Source organism: Coenobita brevimanus, chromosome 57 (assembly GCF_032717465.1).
Source record: "Coenobita brevimanus isolate Jiangsu-jjx chromosome 57, ASM3271746v2, whole genome shotgun sequence".
NCBI lineage: Eukaryota > Metazoa > Arthropoda > Malacostraca > Decapoda > Coenobitidae > Coenobita > Coenobita brevimanus.
This window is the reverse complement of record NC_137010.1, coordinates 23160938-23180413: the sequence shown is the minus strand read 5'-3', so window position 1 is coordinate 23180413 and position 19476 is coordinate 23160938. Positions and strand designations below refer to the sequence as shown.

The window sequence follows — 19476 nt, the reverse complement described above, 5'->3', positions numbered from 1 at the left end:
TGATATGAGACTAAATTTTCATCACAAAATAGTTTTAATAATTGAATTTGCTTGTCACTGCAAGATTTCTTTTCCTGATTAAAGGAATGAATATGAATATGTTATGTATTAATATATTTGGAATACTCTCCTTGGCAACCCTTTGGCTCCCCTAGCCTCCTGCTTATCAGATTGCTATCCACCCCCATCCGCCCACCTATTCCCACACTTTTCTGTTTTCCACCTGAGTGAAAAGTAATCATTCGGTACACGGTTTTGAAGAGTAATCAATACCGAATTACTCGGTTTGCAGAAAGTACTCGGGCTGCCCATCACTGCACTACGACTAGTCATCATGGCAACGTCAAGCGTTACCCTATTTTGAACAAGAGTAAGAAAAATTTTTAGGATACAATTGTACAAATGAGGAATGAATCTAACAAATAAAAACCAATATGAGGATCAGACAAAACTAAGGAATTGAGAAAAAGGGGTGAAAAGGAGAAAGGAAAAAAAAGCATGAAATTAGAAAACAATCAAGAAAACAGCCATCAATCAGAGGACGAGCACCTGGATGGGAGAAGGCGCCAACAACAACAAATTATGCTAGACATCGAGAAAACTATGCTAAAAGTAGCAAAATTATGCACTTTTTGTTTTTGTATATTTTTTGTATTATGCTAAAATGATGCCGCTTTTAGTACCGATTACAGTACAGTTTTGGAAAAAATATGAACAAAACCTAGTACCTCCACGATAGTCAGTGTATATTCTACATATGAATATGAATAAAGAAAATTCTCGAGCTACTTGCACAGTAAATTCCAAATTAAAAAACCTCTATCTCCAAGTACCAATATCATCTTGCAAACATATAGCAAATGTTATGTTTATATAAACAATAAACAATGTTCATACACAATGAGACGTTGGTAATGTCAGCAGGTGTTCGAATATTTTCGGTACGCATCGGACCACTGAGCTGTACAATATATTATGGAGAGGCTATCTCTGTGTATCTTTGGCCGTCACATTGAAACATCCCTACTCCTCGCCTCCACTATGGTAATGCACTTAGAACACTGTTCTTAGCTTACTGTTTCTGTTTCGCTGTTGCTTACGCAAGCTGAGCAGTGGGCCATGGCACTATATTTTACCTGCGCAGTGGACCAAGGCATTATAATTACCGAATTCATCGGCTGGTTTCAAAAGGCGCGAGCGTCGGGTGTAGTGCACAAACATCAGAACCGCCCTATGTCCCTGGCGGCGGGCACATAAACTATGCAGCGCTACCCTTGAGAAAGCCAGATTGCCAGTCCATATTACCGAGCTTAGAACATCGGACCCTTGTGCACTGATACTTATGTGACCCATAGTACAGACGATTTCCTTCAGCTCAGAAGAGATTTTTTCGACTGGAAAGGTAAGATACTAGTTTTCATATTCCCTTTCAGTACTAGAAAGCCCCTCATAGTGAATGCATTCGTCTGGAGATACCAAGAAAAAAAAAAAAAAACGAAGAGGTGTTAAATCCTCCACCACATCCTTAGCGATTTGTTTTCTGCGTTACACCATAACCCTGTCTTTTAAGTAACTCAAACATCGGCTATCGCGCGTAATTGGTACCGCTATCAGCACGCGTTAGCTGAAATCGCGATAACCGAACTGAAGAACTTATGGTAATAATTGTAACTGGTGCCAGGACCCCCAAGTTGACCACATATTTAACCCATTTTTGCCACTTTTTTACCAAGCTTTTCTACCAGATAAAGAAAAATTAACATATAAAGAAACATTAAATCAAGAATCACAATATGTAAGTAAAACAATATACTTTTTTTTACCATCTTATTTACTTTTGAGGGGACGATTAGGGGCTTAGGTGGTTGGGTAGGATCCGAGGTTTGGGTGGTCTTATTGACCACCCCTACGGGCCTCTAACTCGTCCAGGATTTCGTCAGCTGTAGCACCTGAGAAGCCCTCAAGGTCAGAGGGCTCGCCAAAGACAGAGGCTGGTGAGTCTTGGTTCAGTTTCTGTTGCGGGACCGGCTGTGCCTCGTTGAGACGCCGTAAGAATTCGGTGATGTGGCGTTGGTGGAGGGAGTTGATGTGGGCGTGATACTGCTCCTCGTAACCTGCCAGTGCTTTATTAATAAAGGAGCTCCTTGCTTAGCTGTTGTTCAAGGAGATAGCGTAGCTGGCAACCCAAGTCTATCATCTCCATGTCAGCCATGGATAATCCCTCACACCTCACATTTACACCTTCCTCATCCTCTCCTGGACTGTCCTCTTCTTGTGCCATATCATCTTCATTTATTTTGTCCACAGTAACAGCAGAAGACTGTATCATTTCTCGGTTGTCCTCACCAGTAGTCTCAGCAAAGCCAGTTCCAGGGATTTAGTGTGCCCCTTCCGCCGCTGCCTCTTCCTCCTCCTCAACTGTCTGTGGGGTTAGGGTACCAGGCACAGCCACCTGACGGTTCTCAGGCAGACCCTCGAAAATGTTACGCCAGGCATGACTGAGTGTCAGGGGTGACATTGTTCCAGCAGTCTCCCATTAAGCCAATAGCCTATTTTCCATCGTAGTTCAGGCGGCGGACGCCCAATCACAGCGTCTCTGATATCCTGACGTCACAATCCGGACTTGTTTTTATTTTTTCCGGTGCGCTATAGCCCATATTTGGGGCGTGATAATCGTGTTTGTGCAGTTTTTTTTAGATAGCGGCGATAGCAGGGAAACGAGATACTTAAACCCACGACAACAGAGGGTTGAGTGCAATATATATTGTCTACATTGTTTACATCAATAACTTACAAGAGGATACTGAGGTGTAATGTTCATAATTAATCGCAAATAATCCCCCCCTCCCGTCTCTGTTTCTCTTTCTGTATATATATATATATATATATATATATATATATATATATATATATATATATATATATATATATATATATATATATAATCACTATCTTCAACTATCAGGAAATGATTTCCCGAACAGATGCATATTTCCTGCATAGTCTCTAGGTGTCTCTTATCATTTTACAGTTGAATTTTTACAGTTGAAATTACTTCATTTAGCCGTGAGTGAGTTAGTGATGGGCGATACTCGATTTTTTCTGTAATCAATTATTTCGATTACTTCTGTAGTCAGTAATCGATTACTTTTCGATTACTTTTACCTTAAAATTGATATTATATGGGTATATTTGTAAAGTCAGTATAAGGTAAAATGTTATGGCTTCATTGTAGTCTCTCTCTCTCTCTCTCTCTCTCTCTCTCTCTCTCCAAGCATTATGTTAAATGAAAAGATCCGGAAAAAGTAAAAACATTACTAATACCTGAAAATTTAATTAACCGGTAATCAGATCTGCTAAGCCTCCCTTCGCACAGTCACACGACTCAGTTCTCACACTGCCACACAACTGACAGCTATGCAGTGCACACTCGCCACAGTCTACACAGTACACAGAAACTGCAGGTACGAGTTTGCTCTATTAGATTTGTCTTCTCCAATGTCTGAGGTCCTGGCTTTTTATTCTGCTCGTACATACAGCTATTAATTATCAGCTACCTCTTTTTTACATATATCTTTATGGATTAAGGTGTTTATTGTAAAACAGATTAATATTTATTGGGTAAAATCCATTGAAATGCACGTGTCTATAATACATATTTAATATATACTTAATGCAGGGAGTAATCGTTTGGTAATCGATTACTGGGAACTGTAATCGATTAGTGAATAATTTAACCTTGAAATCGATTACAAATAATCGATTACGCCCACCACTAGGGTGAGTATTAAAGCCTCAATGTAGTAGTAGTAGTTCCCTAGGCAGTCTGGCCGAACAGCCCCTAGTCCCTAAGGAAAGCCATGGCCGAGACTGGGCTTTCCCACAGAGTTCTCAAGGAGTGTATGTTGTGTTGTTGGCGCAGGCGGTCGTGTGCAATGCAGTCTTCCATAATGTGCTTAATAGTATGGGGTGCTATGTTGCATCCTGGACAGGCGTCAGCGACGGAGTCATCCAGCCTCTTTTGATTACTCAAGAGGGCTGGATGATACCCACATCTCAGCCTGGCCAGGTGGACCTTGTCCTCACGAGGGAGACAGGATTCAGAAGGGTGGATATCAGGAGGTCGTGCATGCAGCTGTGTTGTCTTTAAGTAACTGGAGCGGCGAGTGATCTGAGTATGGATATACTTCTGGAAGCTGGTTTGAGGCAGGCGAGGGGGGAGAGATGACAGTATTTACGTATATGTGCTGGGTGTTGTTTTGAACTTTTGATGTTCCTTAGTGTGTGTGGATGCGCTGCTATGTAGTTTAGTAGATGGTGTGGGTTTGTGGAGGCTGCGGCAAGAATTTGTATACCTCTCATGTCTAGATGATCCTTGACTTTGAGGACTTTGGTTTCTTGGTGTAGGTGGTCTATGGGTGTTGTAGCTGTGCAGCCTCTGATTATTTTTAGAGCCTTGTTCTGTATGGTCTGTAGAGTTTTGTAGTGTGTTTTAGCGGGGTTAGAAGCCCAAACAGGGCTTGCATACTTCATCACTGAACGTATAAATTATATTGTTTGTATACTGTGACGGTGGTTTCTTTGTTATGTCCAGTGTTGTATGGGCAAGTGACCTTAAGTCGTTGAGTACTAGCGTTGAATTTATCTTTAACGTTTGTGATGTGTTGTTTAAATGATATCGATGTACTGTATGTTACACCAAAGATTTTCTGTGTGTGTGTGGGTGTGTATGTGTGTGTGTGGGTGTGTATGTGTGTGTGTGTGTGTGTGTGTGTGTGTGTGTGTGTGTGGTAGGGGAGTGTTGCTTATGGTGAGGTGTGGAATGTGACTGTGTTCTGCTGTCTAGATTGTGAGAAGGGCCATTGTAGAGTTGGCTGGGGCTATTTTGAGTCTGTTTGTGGTGAACCATTCGTGTAGTGTGTTTGAGGTAAGGTTGGAGGATGTGTGGCTGTGTTTGCATTTTGGTGTGTACAGGTAAGTGTTATGTCGTCTGCATAGGAAGCTATGTGTGTGTGTGGGGTGTGGGTTTGTCGTGCATGTATAGATTAAAGAGAGTAGGGGACAAAACAGATCCTTGAGGGACGCCGTTTATGAAGTTTCCATTGTCGATGACTGACTGGCAAATGCTACATATGCACATTTACCTGCTAAATAGTTTGCCAGCCATGTTTTTCTGTTATTGTGCATGTTTGTGTTGAATATTTTTTGTGAGGTTGTGGCGGGGGATGGCATCAAAAGCTTTGCTAATGTTTAGCGTGACTAGGAGTGTTCTGTGTGGTAGCCTGGCTGAATTGATGCCATCAAAAACTCTCTGTGCAAGGTCTGTATGAAAGTGTTTGCGGAGTGGAATCGCCTAAAACCACGTTGTGATTGGTCTAGGGGGATGTGAGGTGTAACTCGTTAATTGGTTGGAACAAGTCCAGTATTCTATTTAGGCTATCTAGGGTCTATCAAACAGGTGGACTCAGTCTGCTTTCCCTTAGTCACAGTTCACCCATTGAAGACCTGTATGTAAACCGTCTAATGCAGACCATGTTCAAGGTGAAGACAGGGACTCAGTATAATACTTATTGCCTAACCTCAGTGATCCTCGCGTTGCCCCTGGCCATGAAGTCTAAGCTTTCATCTTACTTTTTTGCATATGTGTTCATCACCACCATTGCACGTTAGCCTAAGGTGCAAGACATTCAAAATGGGACCTGCATTATAAATTCAACGGCTAACTGTTGTTGTCTGAGCGAAGACTTAGATTTAACAAAATCTGGTTGCCTGCCAGGGCCCAAGTTTAGTTCATAGGTTTGCATTTAATCCTTCTCTTCTTCCTCCTCCTTCGCCTTCTTCTTCTTGTATGTCAGTTTCTTCTTTTTACATCATCATTTGTTAACATTATGGTGACATCATGTTCTGTGCATTAACTCTACCATGGTTACGTCTTCTCTCGTGTTTTATTTCAGCTAATGCCTATTAAGCTGAGAGTAGGTACAGGAGCCTGAGAGTGTTAATACTGGTACAATTAACACTGCCATGGCAAGAACAGCCCAAGTAATGTGTTGCAGCTAAGACCAGACGATTTTATTCAGCCGAGAATGAGTCATAGGAGCAGGAGAGGTAGTATATAGTTCACTAATTTATGATAGAAGATTCCCCATGTTAATGCAAAGAACGAGGAGAAAAATGTCATCCAACACTTAATTAATATTTTAATTTAACATGTTGTTTAATCGTTGCCCTCCTGTGTAGCCACTTCACTACTATGGCGTCTTTTAATGTTATTAGTGTTATCTTAAACGCTTATGTTAATCTTAGGAAAGACTTTACGAACTGAAGGGGAAACATGAAGCTTTCGTTGATCCTTTCAGTATTTCGAGGCTGTCTTAATGTGAATAGTCATTTGGTAACAGCAAGAGAGAGAGAGAGAGAGAGAGAGAGAGAGAGAGAGAGAGAGAGAGAGAGAGAGAGAGAAAATGAATGAATGAAAACAGACGTAGGCTAGTTTGAAATCATACTTGACTCTGTTATGATGTCAGTCAGCTTTCAACCCCACTCCTATATATGATATTTACCCGCCTACCAGTACTGTTATCAGACAAGATACCCCAGTTTCCCTCGGATTTAAACCTATATAAAGATGTCATGAGTGAGAGAGAGAGAGAGAGAGAGAGAGAGAGAGAGACAGACAGACAGAGAGTAGCGTACACTGCTGATTGCGTGTAAAGTGGCAATGATTCAGGTGGGGATGAGGGGGAAGGGGTCACATCCAAAGCTTCCACCGACGTCAACGGTTCCAGTGACCCCCTCTATTTCCCCCCCCCCTCTCTCTCTCTCTCTCTCTCTCTCGCTCGCTCGCTCGCTTGCTCGCTCATTTACAGTCCCCCGGCCTACGCTGTTCGTGCTTTGACTACAAGAGTGGGAGAAATCAGTGCACGAGCTTACTTTGGCACATCTCAGGACTGTTGAAGGGCTTGTGTGTGTGTGTGTGTGTGTGTGTGTGTGTGTGTGTGTGTGTGTGTGTGTGTGTGTGTGTGTGTGTGTGTGTGTGTGTGTGTGTGTGTGCTTTTTTTTTAAGGAATTTGTAGAGGTGATGTGGATGTTGTTATAGGGAAGCCTGATGAAGCTGGGTATGGTCTGTGGGGAAGCACGGGTGTTTTTATACCGGTGTTGGAGTGCCGTGTCAAACCGTATGTGTATATGAATTTGTGGTGTGTATTTAGCTGGCATGGGAGATCTCGTAACATTTCTCTCTCAGCGATTAAGTTTCCATACCACATTCCAGTATCTTCTTACAGATTATCGATGTGAAATTTAAAAATTAAAGCATTATCTACAGCATATAAGGGAATATTAATACAGCCTATGAAGGCACACACACACACACACACACACACACACACACACACACACACACACACACACACACACACATCTATCTATTGCAAATGCCTTAATCCCGTAAGGGGTGGCAACAAAAAAAGCTGCTCCATATCGACCCGTACCCCGCCATTTCACTGCCCTCCCCCCAGCTCAAACCCCCTCTCTCATATACCTCTCCACTCCATCCCTTCATCTCATCGTCGCCCCCCCAACCCTCTCCCCCCCCTCCACCTCACTCACATACACTCTCCTCGTCAGTCTCTCGCTCTCCATCCTCTCCCTATGGCCAAACCACCTCAGTGTATTTCTCCCATTCTTTCTATCACATCCACATCTACGCCACAACGCTCCTTCACATCCTTATTTGTCAGTCTGTCTATCCATGTAACTCCACATGCTCCTCTCAGTTAGCTCCTTTTCACTGCACTCGTCTTGATTTGTGTCCTTCCAACAAGGTCCAAGCTTCACTTCCATACGTTTGAATTGGTATCACAATACTGTCATGCAGCGATTTTTTTTTTTTTTTTTTTTTACACTCATGCCCACTTCCCTATTTCTTATCACAGTTTTCGAAGAACCAGCAACCCTTCTTCCTTGTTGTACCCTTTCAAGCACTTCATTCTCCAAACCTCATCCTTACTCATCACACTACCCAAGTACAGAAATACACTCATAATTTCCTTTTCCTCAACATCCAACCTCACCGTACATTCAGTGACTTCATTTCTCTCGAGGACCACAACACTGCTCTTCCCTACATTCGCCTTTAGATTCCTTTTCTTACCCACTCTCCCAGACTTATTCACCAAGCCTTGCAGTTCTCCTTTGCCTTCATTTAACAATACAGTATCATCTGCAAACAACGGAACAGGGGATTTCCAAACATCGCTCTGTCTTACTAGGGCCGCTCCAACATCCACTGCCCTACCTTGTATCTCTTTTATTACCCCATCCATATACAGACTGAACAGCCATGCAGACATGACACACCCCTGTTTCAATCCAACATTCAAATAGAAAAATTCAATCATTTCACTAACCACACACACTGCAGCCTTAGCACCCTTATAACTAATTTTCATGGCATTCACCAACGTCCCTTTTACTCCATATTTTCTTAATATTTTCCACATTCCATATCAATCCACCCTGTCATATGCTTTCTCCAAATACATGAAGGCCGCATACAACTTCTTTCCCTCTTCTAGAAATATTCCACTAAAGACCTAAGAATGAATATCTGATCTACACAACCTCTTCCCTTCCTAAATCCCCGCTTTTCTTCTCCAACTAATTCCTCTGTTATTTCCTGACTCTGTCAATAAGTATCCTGCCATATACCGGTACTTTTCCTATTACACTAAGAAGACAAATGTCCCTATGATAACCACACAGTTCTTTTTCCCCTTTCCCTTTGTAGAGGGGAATAATTATACATGACTCCCAATCCTCCGAGAGTCTACCTTCCTCCCAGGCCAATCTGCACATCTTCCACATCCATTCTACTAATATCTCTCCCCCATGCTTTTGCATTTCACAGCACACTCCATCAGTTCTTGGGGCTTTTCCCATTTTAACTTTCTTCATTGCTTCCGCTACTTCCATCCTACTGATCTCTTCATCCCTTCTCACCTCCCTCCTTCTCCCAGCCCTTCCCCAGCCACTTATACTCGTATTACTTTCATTCTCTGTGTTTAACAGTTCCTTAAAGTGTTCTCGCCATCGACTCACTTTCTCTTCCTTCTCCACTATCAGTCTACCATTTTTACCTTTCATTCCTCTACTAATTTCTTTATCACTCTTTCTAACTCTACCTCCTTCCAGAACATTTTCTTACATTCCCTCCTCCTTGCCTTCATATTCCTTCCAAATTTTTCATCCACTCTCTTCTTATTCTCTCTTACTAATCTTTCACTTCTCTCTTCCTCTCTACATATAACTCACTCTTCCGTCTCACAACTTCTTCCATGTCTCTGCTTCCCATCCATTGACTATAATGCTTCCTTCTTTTATACCACAGCTTGTCTCACCTCTTCATTCCACCATGCTGTTTCTTGCACCCCATTTCGTCTTCTCTTCACGCCACACATCACCTTACATGCTGCACAGATTTCTTCTGTGAGTATCTTGCACACATCTTCCACCTCCCCCATCTGCTCTATAAGTTATATTTACCCAATCACTCCTCTACTTCTCTCTTATATTCTGCCTTTTTCCCATCCTCTTGCAACATATCTACCCTCCTTGTATGGACTATACTTCCTGTTCTTCCCTCCTATTCCTCATTTGCACTTGAACCTTGACTTTCACCACCAGCAAGTGGTGGTCAGTAAGTCCATTCCCTCAACCTCTGTATGCTCTTGCATCCATTATTTACCTTCTTAATCTGTCATCCACACACACATAATCAATCATTGCCTTCCGTTTAATCAGTTCACCATCCACCCTTTTCATCTTCTGCCACGTATACCTGTGGATATTTTAGTACCTAAAGAGGGTATTGACTATCTCCAACCCCCTCCCCGACAAATGTCCAGTAAAGCACTGCCATTCTCATCCACGTCTGCAGGCACAACCCACTCATCAACTACTCCATCCTCTTTCACATTCCCAGTTTTCCCATTCATATTTTCTGTCAAAAACACTCTCTCCTTCTTTTCCACTCACGCTTCCACATTTGCCTAGAACTCTTCTTTTCTTCTTTCACTTTGCATGGACGATCTTGCGTTGGCACATACATACGTACAATCGCCCACGTTAATTTGTATTCACACTTTCAGTCTCACCCACACAACCCTTGAACCAACTGATCCATACTCTCTTATATTCTCCTTCCATCTCCGGCATACAACAGGACATACACCCCCCTTTTTCCCTCATTCTTCCCAACTCCCGCGCATCATTTTTATACCCCATCCTTACTCCCACTATCTCTCTCTCTCACCTCTCCGTTTAGTCACGGTTATCCAGATGTGTCCACTTTTGCACCCTCAAGCACCTGGACAATCTCTCTCTCACCTCATCATTTGCACCAATTACATTCCATGTTGCAATCCGTGCCATGTCCTGTGTCCAGTCTTTGGTTGTCGCCTGTTGGTCCGTCCTGATCCGAGACTTCTTTTTTGTATTTTTAGTCAGTTGTTTTCCGGGGAGGGGCACTAACTATCCGCCAACCCACTTGTTGACATGTAGAGAACACGTGTTGGTTGGTTATAAGGTTACCACCCAGCGTATTAAACGATTTCCTGGTTTACAGGAAATCATTTGGCTTGCTACTCAGTGTAGAGCTACAGTACCTTGACATAGAGTACCAACACACTGAGTGGGTAGATGATGGGCTCCCCCACCGACAACACACACACACACACACACACACACACACACACACACACACACACACACACACACACACACACAGCGACAAACATTCAGCATACTGTCGTGATCACTGATTTCTTTAACTCCCTCACTCAAGGGAAGTTTAAACCAGGGCTGAATGAAACACGGAGAACACGGGCCCCAAGCTGTCAACGCAAAGCGTCGCTCGGCATGCCTATCCTTGCGCACGGACTCGCCATGCAACCTCCAGGAGAGAGTTCATTGTGAGTTGAAATGAGACTAAGGATGAACTAAATCGACCCAATATGACCTTGACCTTTGACCCCTTGACCTTGCTGGCTTAAACAGTTCATCTTCTCTTCATTCTGACAAAAGTTTGGTCGAAATCCGTCGAAGGGTTCAGTAGATATCGTTTCCACATCCATGTGACCTTGACCCTGACCCCTTGACCTTCTTGACCTATTCAGTTCATTGCCCCTTCGTAGTGTATCGCTGGCAAAAGTTTGGTCGAAATCTGTTGAGGGGTTCAAGAGATATTATGCCCACACTCAAATGACCTTGATCTTTGACCCCTTAAGCTTCCTGACCTAATAAGTTCATCATCCCTTCACACTGTATCACTGATAAAAATCTGGCAGAAATCCATTGAGGGATTTGGGAAATATCGTGCCCAAACCCTCCCTTGGGCTCCGATCACAACCTTGTTACTTTAACCTGTCCTATCACTCCAGTACTGCCTGTGGACCCTCCAAAGAAAGGTCTGTTGTGGCTCTTTGGAGCTGCTGATTGGGAGGCCCTCAGGCAGTACTTCTTTGATTTTTCCTGGAATGATCATTGTTTCCATGGCCGGGAGCCATCTGAGTGTGCCATGCGCCTTACGGAGGTTATTCCCTTGGGCATGGAAGCATACGTTCCTTTCTCACATCCTTTGATTAATGCAAAAACGCCTTCGTTTAATCACACTTGTTCTAATGCTGTCCAAAACAAAGAGAAGGCCCATAAAAGGTACTGGAGCCAACCCACACCTGAATTATACCCTTTTTATGTTTCTGCCCAGAATCGTGCTAAGTCTTCTTTGCTCTGCTAAAAATAATATCATCTGCACTAAATGCTCTCAACTCTCCAACTCGAATTCTTCCCGCTTCTTCTGGCGCCTTGCCAAAAATCTCTCTAACAACTTTACCTCATCATCCTTCCCTCCACTTTTCTACTCTGATGGCTCTGTAGCTGTTTCTTCTACTGATACAGCGGATCTCTTTGCTCAAACTTTCGCCTCCAATTCCACCTTAGACGATTCCAGTGCTGTTCCTTCGTCACTTCCCCCTCTGACATCCTCATGACTGACATTAACCCCTTAACCGCAGGTATTGTTTTGGTCTGACTGTCCTCTCCCGCGGGGGTTTCAGCCAAATGTAAACAAACCTTTAAACCTTAATAACTCTGCACAGAATAAAGCTAGAGAAAAAAATAAGGTACCATTAGAATGTACTAACCTTCAGCTTTCCATTGATGTAGGTTTCATGACTTTGTTGACTTTCACAGGACGGGCAGAGCCGTTAGAAGTGAGGGGTGTAAAATCACTATTTTACGCCCCACACACCAGTACCAAATGCCAACCACTCTCTGATAATAGTAATATAAACATATATGAACACTGTACATACGATAAACACCCACTCTGTGTTCACTGAGGTAGGTAAAAGGCACTTCACTGCGGCTGCGCCCACACTTCACTGCGGCTGCACCTCACTTCACTGTGGCGCCACCCGCTCACTGACGTTTCGGGCGATCTTTTCATTATTTCTAACTTCTAATATTATTTTACATATAATCTGGGCAATATACATTATATTTACACTGCACTTATTACTATATTGCATCACTGTCGCATCACAGAATTACACAAGTGCCGCAGAATTACACAAGTGCCGCAGATTCTCTTATTACAATATCACTTATTATACTGGCCAATATTTACATTTTTTTCTAGGCAAAATATCCCTTATTACTACACTATCCATTATACAATTATTGGTAAAGCACGTCACTGTCACATCACTGTATATCACTGTCACTTTCAGTATTTACTCAGAGAGTGGTACTCGGCAAAGCACGGAGTCACACAGAGAGCGACTTGGCATTCCAGGCACTGGTGTGTGCTCATTTTTCTCGTCCGAGGCCTCCGTGTGGTGTTATGACATACTCTGCAGCGGCCCTGTGACAACCTGCCGCCTGCTGTAAGAGGCAATTTCACAAGCTGGTGCCGGCTCATGTAATTGCGGCACTCAAGACGGTCAGGTTGTGTGTCAGAGTGTCGCCTCGGGATCAATGCCGTCACCTGATCAAATCGTGCAAGCAGCTGCTGCACGACAGTCTTGGAGAACTGTCTCAGGGATGGTTGCCTTATGCCCCCGACTTGTGTCTTGTAGAGGATGAAGGCGTTGAGCATGCACATATCGAGCATGTGCAGGCAAGCCTTCCTGTGCCATCGGGTGTTTCTCTTGAGACAGTCTATTTCGCCAATCATCATATCAGACTTATCAACAAGTCTCATGTTGACATTGTAATCAATGACGGCATCAGGCTTCATGATTGGCTCTCCCGTCCTGTAGCTGACCTTCCCAGTTCTCTGCAATTCCCCCTTGTGGATGGTGCTGATCATATTCACGACCTTCTTGTCATGCCACCTGATCGCCAGAAGCTTGTCTGACTTCTTCAGGTGCACATCTCCCTTGGATGAGGATGATGCTTCTGGGAAACTTGGCCACTCTTTCCTATAGCTCCGTACAGTGCCAACAGTGCCAATGCCGTGTTCAGCCAGGTATTTGGAGAGTTTCGGTGCTGTGTAGTAATTGTCTGTGTACAGCACATGATTCCCACCAAAATACCTCTCCATCAGCACTTTTACAACGGCGCCAGAGAAGCCAAGGGGGTCTTTCCTGTTCACGTCCATTGTGCTTGCAAAGTAGATGACGAAATCAAGGATATACCCCGTCTCACAGTCACACAGCACAAAGAACTTTATCCCAAAGCGTTGGCATTTGCTGGGGATGTACTGCATGAATTTGAGACGTCCTCTGAACAATACCAGGGATTCGTCTATGACGACTTTCTGCATAGGACGGAAAAATCGCATAAATCGATCCCTAATCCTGTTGAGAAAATCCCTCACTTTCCACAAAGGGTCAGTTTGGGACGGGTTTCCATTGTCAGCGAAATGCAGGTATCCTAGCAGCTGTCGGAACTGATCCCGTGACATATACTTCCCGAATATTGGGATAGAAGTAATGTCATCCACGAGCCAGTACTCCTCCAACTCATGTCTCTTGATATGGGGCATCAAAAACATCAGTGCAAAGAACACATACAGCTCTCTGATCCCGACAGGCAACCACGACACTTGCTTTGGTGAGCCAATAGGTCCCAGCCCTTCTGCTGCACACTGAGCTGCATACCTATTGGTCTCATCGCTGACATGCTGCACGATTTCGTCATCCATGAAGGCCAGGAAGTAGTCCACAAAATCATCTCCTGCGTTGCATGGAAAGGCAGGCTGTATCCCAGCATTTGTCATATCCAACGGCGGATTGTGTGGCTGAAAATCTTCACCGTCAGACCAAACAAATGCATCAACTTTCCCTGTGCGTGGTTCAGTGGAAGTGGCAGGTCGCATTGCACTCGTTTCCCCATGAGAAGGAGCTGAGGTGGAGGCAATGGGTGAGGCAATGGGTGAGGCAGGTGAGGCAGGAGGCGAGCGGAAGGGGGGTGAGTGCGGGGGTGGTGAGTGGGGGGGTGGCGAGGGTGATGGAGCTGAGCGGGGGGCAGGTGGGGGGGTTACTGACCTGGTGCGTGGTGAAACTTGACCCTTTCTTCCCCGCTTATCACCTCGCTTATCACCCAGCTTTGCCCTCCAACTGCCACGCATCCCCTTTGTTCTAGGCCGGCCTGCCCTGCCTGCACGGCCTGCACGGCCTGCCTTCCCTCGCTTTGCAGGCTCTGGGAATTCATATTCCTCAGATGATGTAGACTGAGGAGAGGGCACGGCAGATAATGATGATGTGAGGGCAATAGGGCTAGGGGAACGGGAAAGTGATGGGAAATGCTTACTAGGGCCTGGTGTAGGAGACGTAAGTCTGCGCTTCACTCCCTTCCCACGTGCAATACCAATTTTCCCCATAGGCGCCTTCCCTTCCCCAGAGTAAGTTGGGGGTGGTGGGGGGGAAACTACACAATCACTTTCATCACTGTCACTGTCAATGGTAAAGGGTTCACCACCAATCACTGCAAAATCGTCACTACTTGCTGTAAGTGTATCACTCTCACTGCCACAATCCAGAGTAGTACTTACAGTTTTGTCCAGCTCTGTTCTAATTTCTGGAGTGCTCAACCCCTTCTGCCTCGCCGTCGGCAGTTCCTTCACCGGTGTAGAGGTCGAAGGCACACTAGCACTGATCACTTGCGAGGAGGAAGCAAGCGATGATGAGTTGGGACGGAGCGCCATTCTCACGCACAGAGCTGGACAGATACTGACTGATGCGGGTCAGGGCAGGGGTGGGGGGGGGCCCCCTCGGGGTTGGAGGAGGGAGGTGTGGGATGGCTGGCGTGAAAGAACTCGACAGCTACTCTTGTATGAGACAATTTGCGCACAGGAAAAATGCGCGGTGTTCAAAATATTCACGATCATTCCAGAATGACACCCGCGGTTTGGTCCAGTTTTGTCAATGTCATTCTGGAATGACACCCGCGGTTAAAGGGTTAAAGTCTCTTCAACTGATGCATTTTCTGCCATCACTGGCCTCAATACTGGCAAAGCATATGGGGCTGATGGGGTCCCTCCTGTTGTCCTCGAGAACTGTGCTTCTGTGCTTACACCCTACCTAGGAAATGCCTTTTCTTACTATATGCAAATTACGTGTTTGCATAGGGCCTCCAAAGCTACCAGGGTGCCCTCGAGCTGCCATTATTGGCTTTTCTTTAGAAATTACAATGTGTGTTGAGTCACTCTATATTCATGAAATAAACTTGTAGGGGGGTACGGTAGACCCGCCAATTATTGTAAGTGCCATAAAGTGGGTAATGTAAGTAATGTATTTAAATAAGAAACTCCTGAGATTGTACTAGTTTCTCCTGAAATTTCGTCAGAATCTGAAATTGGAGCGTTCGCAGTAAGGCGCAGATACTAGATACCACCAGAATTTTTAACTTCCGATTTGATTTTGAGGGCAATGCAGAATGCTCACGTTTTTTTTTTTTTCCCCTCATAAAAATATTATGTACAAATTTTTCTCATTCATTTAAGGTGAGTCCCGTGCCTAATAATGTCACAAAATACTTTGTGATGTTGTTCTAATGTTCTGCGGTATTGGCTATATACGTGAAAGGATGAAGATTTATCGGTTTTACACATATGTACGACTATTTCTTGATTCATACTTTTATTCAAATACTCCCAGTGGTCACCAGCAAAGGTATTAAAAGAAAAAAAATAAGAGTTTCTTCAAAGAGACTGCGGTTCCATTGGACAGAGATCGCAGTTATTGGCTTTGAGACACTGATACTTTTTAATCTGGTGTGCTAAGCCGACTCCGCTCTTTCTTTACCCCTGCACAATTGTTGACTCTATACAGGGGTTTTATCCGCCCCTGTGTGGAGTACAACTCTCATGTGTGGGGAGGCTCCCCACATACAGCTCTTCTCAATAGGGTGGAGTCAAAGGCTTTTCGTCTCATTAACTCTCCTCCTCTTACTGACTCCCTTCAACCTCTGTCTCTTCGCCGCACTGTTGCATCTTTATCTCTTTTCTATCGCTACTTTAATGGTCACTGCTCCTCTGAACTGTCTGCTTGCATTCCTCCACCTCTACGACGGGCGCGTAGCACCCGTCTGGCAGCAAACTCTCATCCCTTTTCTGTCCAACTCTCTAATGCAAGAGTTAACCGTTACTCTCAGTCTTTCATTCATGCAACAGGTCAGCTCTGGAACTGTCTCCCTCTGTCTGTATTTCCTCCTGCCTATGATCTCCAGTCTTTCAAACGCAGTGTGTCCAGGCACCTCAAAATGATCGGATCTTGAATTTGGCTCTCTATTGTATTTTGTTTTTCTCTTGGAGGGAACTGTTATTGCGGGCTCATGGCCTTTGGTTCCTTCTTCCTCGCATTAAAAAAAAAAAAAAAAAAAAAAATCAGTAATATCAGTATTGTTGTTGTTGTGGCCCCAGGCTTATCTGAACATAAACCCATTGGGTTAAAGTTGTCCTTCACCAACAGTCCATCACTAATCTTTAAGGGGATAGAGAGGGAATAGAGCATCATTCATATAACCAGGCATCAAAACTGCATGATTTTGTGCGTACCCTCATGGATAGTCGTCTCTCTCTAGCACCTTTCACACTGTTGAGAAAGGCTGCAACATGCTTGCGTGCGTCAGCCTTGGTCACCTAATGATGACTCTTCACCTGCTTGATCTCTGGTAGCCTCCCTATTCAGCCCCTTTAAATACATTTCTATATACAAGTAAAGTTGCTAGAGGAAGAGTGCAGCTTGTTATGCCTGTTTGAATATAAAGTTGCCACCAACTCGGTTTGAGTATAAAGTCAGGCCATTTTACTAAAAAGATTGAGCACCCATCTTGGGTGTCACTTGCTTCTGTTCAGATGTAGGTTACTGTCAGCATTTATGATGATTTACTTATCACAGTTTATTGGCTTGTTATGTGTGTTATCATTTGCACTTTTTTATGGATGCTAGTGTCATTATGTTCATTCTGTGCAATGGCCTAATTTACAGGTATGTTCATTCTGTGTAATGGCGTAATTTATTATTATTATTATTTTTTTTTTTTTTTTGGAGGGGGAAAGGGATATTTTCATATGTGTAGTATTATCAATTCCAATGTTTGCCTAAATTTTGATTCTTAACAAGTTTAACATTTCCTAAGATTTAAAATAAACATTTTAAGGAAAATGCAGCATGTCTCATTTATGCGCATTTGGGAGATGTTATGATGCAGATTCGGTAAATCCTGTAGGGGAGCCCCAGTGTGTCCCATTTATTATCATTTTCTGTAGGTTTAAATTGCTGTGGTCAACTTGAAATGTTTGATTTGAATTTGATAGAAAAAAAACGTGTTAAGAGTTTTTCACGGATCTAGCCTCCTTTCCTCTTAAAGTGCACCAGATTGATGCATTTATATGTTAAAGACGTGCCCACGGACCACCTTAGAGAGTTTGCAATCCCCCACTATAGTTTCACAAAATAGGGCCCCCAAAACAGCATTTTGCATAGGGCCCCCAAAAGGCTAGAAACGGCACTGTTGCAGCCTAGGTATACTCTTTGGTCTTTGTCTGCCAACTAGTACCTTTCCTTCTTGCTGGAAGTTTGCTCTCACTCAGCCTGTCCCAAAGAAGGGTGACCATTCCCAACCCTCTAACTATCGCCTAATTGCCTTAACATCCTGTGTCTCAAAAGTTTTTGAGTCTGTTCTTAACAGAAAAATTCTGAAGCATCTTTGCTATCACAGCCTTCTTTCTGATCGTCAGTATGGGTTTCATCAGGGACGCTCCACTGGCAATCTTCTTGCCTACATTCCAGACTCCTGGTCATACTCTTTTCCGGAGTTTGGCGAAAGCTTTGTCATTGTTTTTGACATCTCAAAGGCTTTTGATCGAGCCTGGCATAAATCTTTAATTTCCAAACTGCCCCCTCTTACGGTTTCTAGCCTTCTATCTGTGCCTTCATCTATTGCTTCCTTTCTGGTCATTCTATAGCTCCTGTTGTAGACGGCCATCGTTCTTCTAGATCTGTCAGTAGTGGTGTTCCTCAGGGCTCTGTCCTATCACCAACCCTCTTCCTGTTCTTCATCAATGACTTTTAAAGCAGTACCGTACATCTAATCTTATCCAATCATACGCTGATGACTCCACCCTTCACCCCTCCATTTGGTTACCGCAAAGTCCAGCTCAGCAGTTACTTCAACAAACAAGGGATGACACTGTGGCACACCTAATGTCTGACTTGGCTCGTATCTCTGACTGGGGTAAAAATAATCTCGTTGTTTTTAATGCACCAAAGATTCAGTTCTTACACCTATCAACCCGACAGAATCTTCCACAGTAGTACCCACTAATGTTTAATAACATTCAGCTCAATACTGCATCATCCTTAAACATACTTGGGGTTTCCTTCTCTCGGGATTTATCTTGGATAATCATATTACATCTCTTGTAAAATCTGCTTCCAAGAGATTAGGTGTGCTAAGCCGACTCTGTACCTTCTTTACCCCTGCACAGTTGTTGACCTTATACACAGGTTTTATTTACCCCTGTGTAGAATACAACTCTCATTTGTGGGGAGGCTCCCCACTTACAGCTTTTCTAAATAGAATGGAGTCAAAGGTATTTTGTCTCATTAACCCTCCTTCTCTTACTGGCTCCCTTCAGCCTCTGTCTCTTCGCCACACTGTTGCATCTTTATCTTTTTTCTATTGTTACTCAGTGGTCACCGCTCCTCTGAACTGCCTGCTTGCATCCCTCCATCTCTCTGACGGGTCAATAGGACCTATCTAGCAAGAGACTCATTCCTTTTCGGTTCAGTTCTCTAATGGAAGAGTTAACCGTTACTCCCATTCCTTCATTCATGCAACAGGTCAACTCTGGAACTGTCTCCCTCTGTCTGTATTTCCAACTTCCTGTGATCTCCAGTTTTTCAAATGCAGTGTCCAGTAGTCATGAAATGAACAGATCTTGAAGTTGGCTTCTTTTTTTTTTTT

At 43.8% G+C, this 19476-nt stretch overlaps 1 protein-coding gene across 1 annotated transcript in view; it reads right to left on the bottom strand.

The window, feature by feature from the left end:
• Positions 1–1353, bottom strand: part of LOC145401930 (chondroitin sulfate N-acetylgalactosaminyltransferase 1-like) — a 49746-nt gene extending 48393 nt beyond the window's left edge. Inside the window, exon 1 of the mRNA XM_080274036.1 lies at positions 1137–1353. Within this exon, the coding sequence (XP_080130162.1) occupies positions 1137–1353 (217 nt within the window). The remainder of the gene's footprint in view (positions 1–1136) is intronic.
• Between the last annotated feature and the right edge of the window lie 18123 nt (positions 1354–19476).